This window comes from Mercenaria mercenaria, chromosome 8 (assembly GCF_021730395.1).
Source record: "Mercenaria mercenaria strain notata chromosome 8, MADL_Memer_1, whole genome shotgun sequence".
NCBI lineage: Eukaryota > Metazoa > Mollusca > Bivalvia > Venerida > Veneridae > Mercenaria > Mercenaria mercenaria.
In genome coordinates this window covers 74,430,575-74,445,393 of record NC_069368.1, presented here as the reverse complement: position 1 = coordinate 74,445,393, position 14,819 = coordinate 74,430,575, and the positions used below count along the sequence as shown (strand labels likewise).

Below are 14,819 nucleotides of genomic sequence, written 5' to 3'. Positions count from 1 at the left end.
TTCAAACTTCATACACTGATAGAACACATTGGGAGGAAGAGCAGTGTGCAAGAACAATAATTCTTCCTTGCCTATTTTTTAGCTCACCTGTCACAAAGTGACAAGGTGAGCTTTTGTGATCACGCGGTGTCCGTTGTCCGTCCGTGCGTGTGTGCGTTCGTCAGTCCGTAAACTTTTGCTTGTGACCACTCTAGAGGTCACATTTTTCATGGGATCTTTATGAAAGTTGGTCAGAATGTTCACCTTGATGATATCTAGGTCAAGTTCGAAACTGGGTCACGTGCCATCAAAAACTAGGTCAGAAGGTCTAAAAATAGAAAAACCTTGTGACCTCTCTAGAGGCCAAATATTTCATAAGATCTTCATGAAAATTGATCAGAACGTTCACCTTGATGATATCTAGGTCAAGTTCGAAACTGGGTCACGTGCCTTCAAAAACTAGGTCAGTAGGTCAAATAATAGAAAGACCTTGTGACCTCTCTAAAGGCCATATTTTTCATGGGATCTGTATGAAAGTTGGTCTGAATGTTCATCTTCATGATATCTAGGTCAAGTTCGAAACTGGGTCACGTGCGGTCAAAAACTAGGTCAGTAGGTCTAAAAATAGAAAAACCTTGTGACCTCTCTAGAGGCCATATATTTCATGAGATCTTCATGAAAATTTGTCAGAATGTTCACCTTGATGATATCTAGGTCAAGTTTGAAAGTGGATCACGTGCCTTCAAAAACTAGGTCAGTAGGTCAAATAATAGAAAAACGTTGTGACCTCCCTAGAGGCCATATATTTCATTAGATCTTCATGAAAATTGGTCAGAATTTTCATCTTGATGATATCTAGGTCAAGTTCGAAAGTGGGTCACGTGTATCAAAAACTAGGTCAGTAGGTCAAATAATAGAAAAACCTTGTGACCTCTCTAAAGGCCATATTTTTCATGGGATCTGTATGAAAGTTGGTCTGAATGTTCATCTTGATGGTATCTAGGTCAAGTTCGAAAGTGGGTCACGTGCCTTCAAAAACTAGGTCAGTAGGTAAAATAATAGAAAAACCTTGTGACCTCTCTAAAGGCCATATTTTTCATGGGATCTGTATGAAAGTTGGTCTGAATGTTCACCTTGATGATGTCTAGGTCAAGTTCGAAACAGGGTCATGTGCGGTCAAAAATTAGGTCAGTAGGTCTAAAAATAGAAAAACCTTGAGACCTCTCTAGAGGCCATTCTTGTGAATGGATCTCCATAAAAATTGGTCAGAATTTTCATCTTGATGATATCTAGGTCAAGTTCGAAAGTGGGTCACGTGTATCAAAAAGTAGGTCAGTAGGTCAAATAATGAAAAAATGTTGTGACCTCTCTAGAGGCCATATTTTTCATGGGATCTGTATGAAAATTGGTCTGAATGTTTATCTTGATGATATATAGGTCAAGTTTGAAACTGGATCAACTGCGATCAAAAACTAGGTCAGTAGGTCTTGAAATAGAAAAACCTTGTGACCTCTCTAGAGGCCATATTTTTCATGAGATCTTCATGAAAATTAGTGAGAATGTTTACCTTGATGATATCTAGGTAAAGTTCAAAACAGGGTCACATACCTTTGAAAACTAGGTCAATAGGTCAAATAATAGAAAAAGCCTTGTGACCTCTCTAGAGACCATATTTTTCAATGGATCTTCATGAAAATTGGTCAGAATTTTTATCTTGATAATATCTAGGTCAAGTTCAAAACTGGGTCACATGAGCTTAAGAACTAGATCACTATGTCAAATAATAGAAAAAACGACGTCATACTCAAAACTGGGTCATGTGGGAAGAGGTGAGCGATTCAGGACCATCATGGTCCTCTTGTTGAGTTATTCCCCTTTATCATATTTTCTTCAAAAAATTTGTCCGGAGCATAACTCCAAAAGTACTGGAGGGATTTTCTTCAAACTTCATACACTGATACAACACATTGGGAGGAAGTGCAGTGTGCAAGAACAATAACTCTACCTTGCCTATTTTTTGAGTTATTCCCCTTTATCATATTTTCTTAAAAAAATTTGTCCGGAGCATAACCTCAAAAGTACTGGAGGGATTTTCTTCAAACTTCATACACTGATAGAACACATCGGGGGGAAGTGCAGTGTGCAAGAATTATAACTCTACCTTGCCTATTTTTTTGAGTTATTCCCCTTTATAATATTTTCTTAAAAAAATTTGTCTGTAGCATATCTTCTTCATGCATGGAGGGATTTTGATATATCTTGGCACAAATGTTTACCACCACGAGGCGGAGTGTCGTGAGCAAGAACCAGGTCCCTAGGTCTAAGGTCAAGGTCACACTTAGAGGTCAAAGGATACAAGAATTTCTTCTTCATGCATAGAGGGATTTTGAATTAACTTGGCACAAGTGTTCACCACCACGAGACGGAGTGTCATGCGCAAGATCCAGATCACTAGGCCTAAGGTCAAGGTCACACTTAGAGGCCAAAGGTCAGATACAAGAATGACTTTTTCCGAGGTATTTCTTCTTCATGCATGGAGGGATTTCGATGTAACTTGACACAATTATACACCATCATGAGACGAAGTGTCATGCGCAGTTCCCTTCTTTAGAATTGCTTCCCTTTGTTGTTACTTTAAATAGCTTTTATTGTAACTATTTTCATTACTAGTCGTAGGGAAAAATCGAGACCACTTTTCTGTAGTACAACAAGCATGCTCAGTGGTCACACTGGGAATTTTTTTCTCTGAGCCACTGCTTTTTCCGAAGATAAAATTATGAGGCCAACAACGGCGAAGCGCATAGCATTGACGTTCTTGTAGGACTACATTATATGTACCAAAGTACTACTCAAGAAATTTATGTACTTAATTATAACATATTTCTTAGTAACCCTTTAAAAAGCTATTTAGAAATCAATTTGTGTTAATTTCTAAAATAATCATTTTTATAAACATCTGCAATGTAATAAAAAAATTCTGAAAATCACATTTAAAATAAAGATGTCAAAAAAAGAAGAAAAAAACTTGTTTAAAAAAAAAACAGTGTCTTATTTTGCACATTGACTATAAGTGGGTGGGGTTCGATGCCTTCGCATGTTTTATTCTCGAAAAATACTTCAAAATAAGAGCTCCTTTTGCAACAGTTGTCATATTTTCTTAAAAGTAGACTTTTTATTGGCTTTTTATTAAGATTGCACTAAAATATCTCGTCAAAAATGACAGTAATATCCAAAAATCACGGTCGCGAAAACGGGTGACAAATTCGGAAAAGGTAAGTTGGAATTAAATATTTGATAAAATACCTATGTTTTATTGCTTTTCTATCATCATAACTATTCAATATTTACAATTTCTGCTTGTCTAAAACATTTTTATTTGTTTTTGCCCAAACTAACCCTCGGCAATCATAGAAAATTTGTCTAACGGCCGACTGCTCATAAAATCGTATCAAGTGCACAAAATGATGATTATAATTATCCAGTTTGTTATTCAATAATCTAATTATCGCCAATTAACTGCCTGATCAAATAAAAAAAAATTCAAATTGGCTCCCTCCCTTTCAATAACGAATGTTGTGTCTACACAGATTATCGATTTTTCACACCTTTTGGTTCATAAAACTGGCAATATTCGTAGTTTTGCAGACAGATATAGCTTCGGGCCATTTTCGCCAATCAGAAAATTTCGGAGCCACATTTAATTTTTTGTCGCAAATGGCTCAAGTGGCGATCGACAGCGTGACCCCTGATGCTAAATCCAATTTTGAGGTGTATTTTGACCAATCTCTACCTGATAAAGATTTTTGTGTGGACTTGCAATTTTTTTTTTTTTTTTCTTTTTAAAGATTAACTTCCCTTAGTTGTTACTGTAAATAACTTATATTATAACATTTTTATAATTGACCCTAGGAAAAAAACAAGATCACTTATCTGTGGTACAACATAGATGTTACTCTCCAGTTTTAGGTGTTTTTTATTATATATAAGGTATCTCTACCTGGTAAGGGTTTTTTTTGTGGACTTTAAAAAACAAAAGACTTACAATGATTACTAATCAACCAAAAAATTAACATTCCATTTGCAAATACAGCTGCTAGAGTAAAGAAATTTGCTTTGACGGGCATATATTGTGACATTCTGGCACTCTTGTTCCCTGTTAGCTTTCCATTCCTTCTTTTTACAGTAGCCATATAGAAAAACATCATAGCTATACTGTTCATGAAAATTAATAAAATTTAGCAGTAAACCACCTCACTACTGACTTATTCTTTCTTCCACATCTTAAAACCCCTGATGCAGACCACAGCTAAACGGTTCTTCAAAACTTTCCCCAAAATTAATACTTTCAGACACTAACTTACCAGGAACTTAAACCTTCAATTATAATATGCCCGGCGGGGGGATTAGCCATGTGTAACATGGCTCTTGTTATATTTAACAATGGTCTAATTTAAGGCTTGCATGAAGAAATCGTATAGGGCGCTTTTCACATGCTCGGTAATCAGCTGGCCGCTTACGACAATTCATTAATTGGCGCCATTTTGACAGTACAAAGGATCAGTACTCTGTATTGATTAATTTATCACTTCATTGATTCTCATCGACTGTGTGCACTCTCTGTGACTTAATTTGCTGATCAAAAAGTCAGCGAGGCATGTCTACAGGATAAAGGGTGGGATTTAGCAGAAGATTAAAGGCAGGAGAGCACATTTTAAGGGCAGTGTGGCGTCAGTTAAAAAGGGCAGGGTGGGGCGCCCTGCTGCGTCGCTCTAGAAATAACACTAGTGATATAAAGGTGTGACTCTCTACCATAATTTTCAAAATTATTGCCCTAAGGTCAAAAATGGCCCTGCCCTTGTGTGACATGTACATGTACATACTATAGGCTGATTAAGAAACTTTGAAAATTTTCTCTGAACCAATAACAGCTAGGGCCTTGATATTTGGCAAGTGATATAACAGTTGTACTGTCTACTATAATTGTTCAAATTATTGCCCTAAGTTAAAAAATGTTCGTGACATGTATATAATATAGGCTAACATAGGAGAAACCTAACTCTGTACTTGTACCATTACATTACACAAACACACTTGAAGCCTTGTACATAGGTGAGCACTTAGGGTCAATGACCCTCTTGTTCTTCTTTTGTCTGAAAATCTCTTGATACTATTTGGACCCCATACTTCTATCAGTTCTTTGAATAGTCCACCCAACTGTCAACAGACAGCCCTTGTTATTAGTTGAATTCCTTTCTTGTACAATAATGCTTTAAAAATATGGTCTATTAGAATTCTTCTTTGTAGAACAATAGTTGTTTCAGACTTGCAGAACTATCTTAAGGTGAAAGATACTGTTTCTTTAAGAAAAGACAGACATGCCTGCTTATTCTGTATTATATATGTTAACTTAAAACATAAAAAAGTCAGTTGAGAAAGAAGAGTGTAAAAGGAGTAAAATCTTTGTGGTCATATTTCTTAATTTGCTATTCTGTGTTACAGGTACTACGATGGTGACCAGGATAGTTTGTTTTCAGAGGCTCACGTGGTCAGTCCATACAGAAAAGATGCCTCTAGACAGACAAAGGTGCAGATGTACTTACAGTTCATTGATTAAAACATATAAACAGCACTTTACTCAACCAGATGCTGTTGTGGCTATGTCTGAATAACTTTGATGTGCATGGAGCAATCTTTTTTGTATTTGGCATATGTATACGTCAGTGGGACAGGGTGTCTTACACAAATCCCAGGTTCATATCCCAAAGGTCAAGGTTGCAGGAGTCTTAGATCATATCAGACTTTGTCCAGACAATAACTTTGCTATGCATGGAGCAGTCTCTTTATGCTCCCAGAAAATTTAAAGGTTTGGGGATATAGTTGCAGCCTTGTCCCTCTGTCTGCCTAGCAATGTTTGTCCAGATTGCTCCTACAGTTTTCCAGAGCCTTGGCCCTAACTTACTGAAGTGAATCACTTGGTGCAAACTTAAGCATTCTTTCAGGACATGTTGAAAAAACCTTAAACCCGAACACACACGCACACACATGAATATTCTATGCACAGTTAAGGAGTTTCGGTCTTTTTGAACTGAGAATGCTGCATATTTTGTTATATTAAGCCTAATCTTGATCATTCCTACAGTTTTCAGGGGAGGCAACATGTGAATATTGTCAGGGCATGAATATACCTTGCCTGACTTAGAAGTTTTGGCCTTTTGGAATTTCACAAAGTTAAACTATAGTACATTGTTCAGTACTAATATAAGCCTTGTCATGAATTACTCCTGAAGTTTTCAAGAGATCTGTCCCAAACTAAGAGAAATTTGTCATTATGAAGAGAACTTGCACATGCCGTCAGGACATGAATGTACCATGTAACTTGGATGCAGAAATGTTTGAGACAATGGGGTGTTGCATCAACAAATGATGGGCTTAACATTGTTCCTCTTTAGGCATCAACATTCTAGTTTGTCATAGTGAGAACTTATGACATATAACCAAGATGTAGAAACTTTCTGTTAGGTGATAGTCAGATATTATTATTAACTTGGAAAAGAGATTTGGATGCAGTTTGTTGTCTCTTAAAGTGTTTAAAGCTCAAGTTTAGTCCTTACTGACAAGATAAAGACAGATTTTACCTCCCCCCACCCCTCCTCTCCACACACACACACACCAAACAACTTGTTATGATAGATGTTACGATAGTCATTTATAAGTTGTTGACCTACAGCGGCCCTTCAGCTCACCACCAAAATTTTCTGTTTCTACCAGATCGTGTGTCCACCCCTGACAGCATTAGTTACTGTACTGCATCTTATTTTATTGCATTTTATCGATGATTGCTGTTTTGGGTAGTCAGAATTGCCCTAGTTTAATTGCTGGTTTAACCACCCAAATCAGTACTCACAGTGGGGTCAATATTGGTCTGTTTGGTGGTCAAGACTAGTCAGTTGAACATTCTGTGAAAATGTTCAGCTCAATTTCATGATTATTTACCCTTACCATGCTGGACATGATTGCTTCTGCCTTTGCGACCAGTGCAGATCATTATTGGACTGCACTGACCTGTGCTGTTTGCTATTCAGTCAGCATCTTTTTGGTAAGCACCCCTTTTAACAGTTAATGGTATTGTCCAAATTGAAAGATGGACAAGTTCGTTATAGAGATTTAGCAGGGTAAGGGTAAATATGCAGTGATAATAATTGTACAGCTATAAGTTTTCACCATTTTATTAGTCAATATGGGTGAAGAGTATTTTAAAGTGTTTTGGTAGTACAGGTCTGTTGAAAAATTTGAACTGAATGAAAGTTGTTTTCATTTATAAAAAAGTGAGAACACACACTATTTTACATTGGTATGTTATATGAACATATTCATTTCCTCAATTTTGAATTAATTGATAAATTGCTGTCATAACCGAAGATAACTGTTAAACAATTAAACAGTTTAAAGCACACTAGAAGTGTATCTTGGATCAAAACTGTGATAATTCAACCAGTATTAACTCATCTTTCACCAACATTATGTGGCGGTGCTCTTTTTAGTGAAGATACAAAGTCAGGTCTGAGAAAGTTGCATGTTCTAACAAAAATACCTCTGGAAATCCAGTCACACTTCTTATTCTGTTTTGTGTTGTCTGCTATTGTGACTTCTAATTTATGTTTTCTTTCAGAGAAATACTCGTGGTACAGCAGCTTCCGCATCCAGTGAAATTGTTTGTGAAATCTGCTATTTTTCAAAACCTGCAAATGTAAGTTAAAGTTTACGTCCTCTGAATCCCTTTATACAATTATATATATGCTGTTTGTATGAGTGTTTTAATTCATTTTAGAAAATTTTGTCAGCTAATAATTTTACCTTTTTTGATTTATATTTGCAAACATTTTCACATTTAAAGTTACAAAGTTTGAAAATTTATGAAATTATTTGGAACAGAAGTGGACCTCATGTCTTTATAACATAGATGACCATGCCGCCTAGCTTTCCCTACAAAATTCATCCTCATTTATGTTTAACTTAATATTCAGAGGCACTTTTTCCTTACTTGCATTGCTGATCTTAACAATTATGCAATGATTCTTGGTTATCACACATGATTTTTTTTTATTGAAAATCGCAATTACTATTGAAAATTTTTAATCTCCTCTATTTGGTGTATCTACAAAAACACGAGACTACGTTATAGTCTCTATTTCAATGTTACAAACAAGTCCTCCCTTTTTCTTAGAGTGTTTCAAACTAAGCATGGCATTTTGTAGGAGATGACAGGATTAGAGTGTGGTCATAGGTTCTGCTCACTGTGCTGGACAGATTATCTCACGTCTAAGATCGTGGATGAGGGCATGGGACAGACTATAGCATGCGCGGCCTATGGTTGTGATATACTTGTGGATGATGTCACTGTCATGTATGTATCCTACATGTCTCTTCAGGACCAATTTTTTCTTTGATATAGGCTTTTGTGAACTTTTTCTAATCATTCAAATGCACATCCATGTTGAGTTTTTGCCTGATTTCCATGCAGGGGTCACACTGGGAATTTTTTTCTCTGAGCCACTGCTTTTTCTGAAGATAAAATTATGAGGCCAACAACGGCGAAGCGCATAGCATTGACGTTCTTGTAGGACTACATTATATGTACCAAAGTACTCATACTACCAGTACTCAAGAAATTAATGTAGTTATTACATATTTCTTAGTAATTAACCCTTTAAAAAGCTATTTAAAAAATCAATTTGTGTTTCTTTCTAAAATTATCATCTTTATAAACATCTGCCATTTACATGTAATAAAAAATTCTGAAAATCACATTTGAAATAAAGATGTCAAAAAAGAAAAAAAAAATGTTTGAAAAAAAAACAGTGTCTTATTTTGCACATTGCCTATAAGTGGGTGGGGTTCGATGTGTTCGCATGTTTTATTCTCGAAAAATACTTCAAAATGAGAGCTCCTTTTACAACAGTTGTCATATTTTTCTTAAATGTAGACTTTTTATTAAGATTGCACTGAAAAATCTCGTCAGAAATGACAGAAATATACGAAAATCACGGTCGCGAAAATGGGTGACAAATTCGGAAAACGTAAGTTAGAATTAAATATTTGCTAAAATACCTATGTTTTATTGCTTTTCTATCAATTCATCATAGCTATTCAATACTTACAATTTCTGCTTGTCTAAAGCATTTTTATTTGTTTTTGCCCAAACTAACCCTCGGCAATCATAGGAAATTTGTCTAACGACCGACTGCTCATAAAATCGTATCAAGTGCACAAAATGATGATTATAATTATCTAGTTTGTTATTCCATTATCTAATTACCGCCAATTAACTGCCTGATCAAATAAAAAAATTGCAAATTAGCTCCCTCCCTTTCAATAACGGATGTTGTGTCTACACAGATTATCGATTTTTCACACTTCTTGGTTCGTAAAACTGGCAATATTCGTAGTTTTGCAGACAGACATAGCTTCGGGCCATTTTCGCCAATTGGAAAATTTTGGAGCCACATTTAATTTTTTGTCGCAAATGGCTCAAGTGGCGATCGACAGCGTGACCCCTGCCATGGCCATATTTCACTAAAATTAACAGACTAGTTCATTGTTTTTTAAGAGCTTAACCAGAGAAAGGTTAGAACTGACTATAGTAAGAGGAATTATGTCTTTCCCACCTCTGGGGGAGACATATTGTTTTTGCCCTGTCCGTACATCACACCATTTCTGATCAATAACTGGAGAACCATTTGACCTAGAACCTTCAAACTTAATAGGGTGGCAGGACTTTGGAGTAGACGACCCTTATTGTTTTTGGGATCACTCTGTCAAAGGTGAAGGTCACAGGGGCCTGAACATGGAAAACCATTTCCGATCAATAACATGAGAACCACTTGACCCAGAATGTTGAAACTTCATAGGATGATTGGTCATGCAGAGTAGATGACCCCTATTGATTTTGGAGTCACTGCGTTAAAGGTCAAGGTCACGGGCCCGAACAAGGAAAACCATTTCCGGTCAGTAACTTGAGAACCACTTGACCCAGAATGTTGAAACTTCATAGGATGATTGGTCATGCAGAGTAGATGACCCCTATTGATTTTGGGGTCACTGTATTAAAGGTCAAGGTCACAGGGGCCAGAATATGAAAAACCATTTCCGATCAATAACTAGAGAACCACTTGACCCAGAATGTTGAAACTTAATAGGATGATTGGACACGCAGAGGAGATGACCCCTATTGTTTCTGGGGTCACTCTGTCAAAGGTCAAGGTCACAGGGGTCTGAACATGGAAAACCGTTTCCGGTCAGTAACTTTAGAACCACTTGACCCAGAATGTTGAAACTTCATAGGATGATTGGTCATGCAGAGTATATGACCCCTATTGATTTTGGGGTCACTTTATTAAAGGTCAAGGTCACAGAGGCCTGAACATGAAAAACCATTTCCGATCAATAACTTGAGAACCACTTGACCCAGAATGTTGAAATTCATAGGATGATTGGACATGCAGAGTAGATGACCCCTATTGATTTTGAGGTCACTCAGTTAAAGTTCAAGGTCACAGGGGTCTGAACATGGAAAACCGTTTCCGGTTAGTAACTTGAGAACCCCCTGACCCAGAATGTTGAAACTTCATAGGATGGTTGGTCATGCAGAGGAGATGACCCCTATCTATTTAAGGATCACTCTGTTAAAGGTCAAGGTCACAGGGGGCTGAACATGGAGAACCATTTCCGGTCAGTAACTTGAGAAACACTTGACCCAGAATGTTGAAACTTCATAGGATGATTGGACATGCAGACTAGATTACCCTTATTGTTTTTGGGGTCACTTGATCAAAGGTCAAGGTCGCATGGGCCTGAACATGGAAAACAAATTCCATTCAGTAACTTGAGAACCACTTGACCCAGAATGTTGAAACTTCATAGGATGATTGGTCATGCAGAGGAGATGACCCCTATTGATTTTGGGGTCACTCCGTTAAAGGTCAAGGTTGCAGCGGATAGAAAAACTTATAGGGATGATTGGACATGCCAAGTAGGTGTTCCCTATTGCAGCCAACCATCAGTGTCTCTTTGACTTTCGCTCTTGTCCTCTATTGACTTTTTGCATATACGACTATGCATTGGGGGAGACATGCTCTTTTTTACAAAAGCATCTTCTAGTTTGATTGAAATGTGCATAAATGCATTTACATAAATTATACCAGAAAAGAAACCAATCAATGAAGGAATATGTGTATAAATTTGCAGGTAGCACCTCCAAGGGCGTAGGAGCTGGGGCAGCACCTGCCACCCCAATATTTAAAGGAGTGGCGAAATGCCAAACTCGTAATTTTTTGAAAAAGCTAGAAAGTAAAATTGAGAATAAATACAGTGGTCTTCCCTTGCCAATTGTCAGTTTATCAGGTAGTGGAAATGCATGCTACCGTCCACGCCCTCTAGCCCCGGGTTGAGCAGAACTCAACATTTACACATGCTAAAAGTACAAAAAGCAATTAAGAGACAACCGCAGATGTATTCAAACGGCGGTGAACATAGAACCTTCAATGATACACGTGTTGAGGCGTGTAATTCCATGAAGAGCGGCGTTCGGTCCCCAGATAAAGTAAAGGGTTTGCCCTAAACGAGAAAACAATGGGCAGAACTGATATGTACACTGAATCTTGTCATATCGCTGACACCTTGCTAGATCACCTTGGTGACAGGGTATTGTACAAAATCGATAATCCGCAATGACCAAGGTCGTTGTATTTTCACACCCCGCAGACTTGGATTATAGGCGACACATTAATTTATGAAAGTTAATCGTATTCAATTGCTTACTGCCGAACAGATTATAATGACTTTAATGCCATAAGGATTGGATTACACCTTTAAGTCTGGGTCTTGTGCTCGATCCCCTATTTAGACATTACTGGTTCTACCCTGGCAAGACGTTGTCCGTATCTAACATCGTACCGCCATTACAGTGTTTAAACACATTAAACTGTAAATAGGAGTGAAAACTCGAAGAAGAAAAAACGAGTATGTTCAGCAGCTACTGAGCAGTCCAAGAAGTAGCCAGATTGCACCATTTATTCTAGCTATATGCAAAATTTTCACCGGGCCACCTCGGACCCCGTTGATAAGAGGGGGATGCCCCCTCCCAAACCCACCCCCTACGCCGCCCTAATGCTCAAATCATCCCTATGCCCTTAAGCACCTGATGCCTCACATTTTTGTCAAAGCAAAAAAGTTTTTTAGCTTGACTATTCGAAGAATAGGTAGAGCTATTGGACTCACCTGTCCATCAGTGTTTGCGTATGGTGTGCCTATTTGGTTAAGTTTTTGTATGTGAGATGATATCTCAATATCCACTTGTGGGAATGGATTGAAAGTTCACACACTTATTCATGGTGATAAACTGACTTACATTGCACAAATCCAATGACTATTTTGCCTTTTTCACAAAATTATGTTGACAAAGGTGTTGAATAGTTGAGCATTGCTGTCCTCCAACAGCTCTTGTTATGCTCCCCAAAGGGGAAGCATACAGTGGCCACTTCGTCTGTCCCGCATTTCTTGTCCGGGATATTTCTAAGCAACCACTGGTTGGAATTTAATGAAACTTCATAGGAAGCTTCACTATCAAGAAGAGATGTGCATATTATCTTCGGGTTACGGTCGGATGATTTTCCATCAAGTTATTGCCCTTTGATTATTCAACAGTACTGTACTATAGTACAATTCTTGTCCAGAGTATTTCTCAGGAACCACTGGTTAGAATTTAGCCATACTTCATAGGAAGCTTTACTAACAAGAGGAGATGGGCATATTATCTTCTTGTTTCAGTTGGATGATTTATCACTGATTCATTGCCCTTTGATTATTCAACATTAGTAAACTATAGCGCCATCATAGTCGGGAATATTTCTCAGCAACCACTGCCTGGAATTCAGCAAAAATTCATAGGATGCTTCACTCTCAAGAGGATGTGCGCATATTTTCTTCATTATCCATTGGAATGAGTTTTCAGTGAAATATTGCCCTTTAAACTATATGTGCCTAGTCAGTAAATTCCACTTTTGTTCTTTTAATATGCAAATTTCAGGTAGCATCCATTGGTTTTACGCTATTTCTTATTTTTTATTGGAATGATAAGATATGTTGTTGTTCTTCAAGAAAATGCACAAAAAATATTTGAATTACATTAATCTTTAAATTACTAGAATCAAATTTAGGCAATTAATGTGTTCTTGTAGCTGAAAGTGTTCAACTGATTCTTGAGACATATAGAAAAGATATTGTATGACTCTTTGGTCGTTGAAGATTTAGAAGAAACATCTTGTATATTGCAGTTTTATGATAATGCTTGTTTTTATTATGTCTCCCCCAGGAGACATATTGTTTTTGCCCTGTCCGTCCGTCCGTCCGTCCATCCGTCCGTACGTCACACTTCATTTCCGAGCAATAACTGGAGAACCATTTGACCTAGAACCTTCAAACTTCATAGGGTTGTAGGGCTGCTGGAGTAGACGACCCCTATTGTTTTTGGGGTCACTCCGTCAAAGGTCAAGGTCACAGGGGCCTGAACATTGAAAACCATTTCCGATCAATAACTAGAGAACCACTTGACCCAGAATGTTGAAACTTCATAGGATGATTGGTCATGAAGAGTAAATGACCCCTATTGATTTTGGGGTCACTCCGTCAAAGGTCAAGGTCACAGGGGCCTGAACATTGAAAACCATTTCCAATAAATAACTAGAGAACCACCTGACCCAGAATGTTGAAACTTGATAGGATGATTGGTCATAAAGAGTAGATGACTCTTATTGATTATGGGATTACTCTGTCAAAGGTCAAGGTCACAGGGGCCTGAACATTGAAAACCATTTCTGATCAATAACTAGAGAACCACTTGACCCAGAATGTTGAAACTTCATAGGATGATTGTACATGCAAAGTAGATGGCCTCTATTGATTTTGGGGTCACTCCATTAAAGGTCAAGGTCACAGGGGCCTGAAAATTGAAAACCATTTCCGGTCAGTAACTTGAGAACCACTTGACCCAGAATGTTGAAACTTAATAGGATGGTTGGTCATAAAGAGTAGATGACCCCTAACGATTTTTGGGTCACTCTGTGAAAGGTCAAGGTCACAGGGGCCCGCACATTGAAAACCATTTCCGGTCAGTAACTTGAGAACCACTTGACCCAGAATGATGAAACTTCGTAGGATGATTGGTCATGCAGAGTAGATGAACCCTAACGATTTTGGGGTCACTCCGTTAAAGGTCAAGGTCACAGGGGCCTGAACATTGATAACCAGTTCCGATCAATAACTTGAGAACCACTTGACCCAGAATGTTGAAACTTCATAGGATGATTGAACATGCAGAGTAGATGACCCCTATTGATTTTGGGCTCAGTTTATTAAAGGTCAAGGTCACAGTGGCCTGTTCATGTAAAATCATTTTTTGGAAATAACTTGAGAACCACTTGACCTACAATGTTGAAACTTAATAGGATGATTGGACATGCAGAGTACATGACCCCTATTTATTTTGAGGTCACTTGATCAAAGGTCAGGGTCACAGGAGCCTGAACAGTGACTTGAGAACCACTAGGCCACGAGTGTTGAAATTTAGCAGGATGACTGGACATGCCAAGTAGATTATCCCTATTGCAGCCAACCATCAGTGTCTCTTTGACTTCCGCTCCTGACCCCTATTGACTTCTTGCCTATAGGACTTTGCATTGGGGGAGACATGCGCTTTTTTACAAAAGCATTTTCTAGTTTTATGAGTGGATAGTGTCATTGCCGCTGTCCTTTTGCGTCAAAATTACTAAGTTAAATATATCTTA

General features: G+C 37.8%; 1 protein-coding gene across 1 annotated transcript in view; it reads left to right on the top strand.

Moving 5' to 3' along the window:
* LOC123566058 (E3 ubiquitin-protein ligase arih1-like) overlaps positions 1-14,819 on the top strand; it is a 50,946-nt gene that overhangs the window by 8,666 nt on the left and 27,461 nt on the right. Inside the window, exons 4-6 of the mRNA XM_045359892.2 lie at positions 5,479-5,563; positions 7,649-7,726; positions 8,235-8,383. Coding sequence (XP_045215827.1) covers positions 5,479-5,563; positions 7,649-7,726; positions 8,235-8,383 — 312 coding nt within the window. The remainder of the gene's footprint in view (positions 1-5,478; positions 5,564-7,648; positions 7,727-8,234; positions 8,384-14,819) is intronic.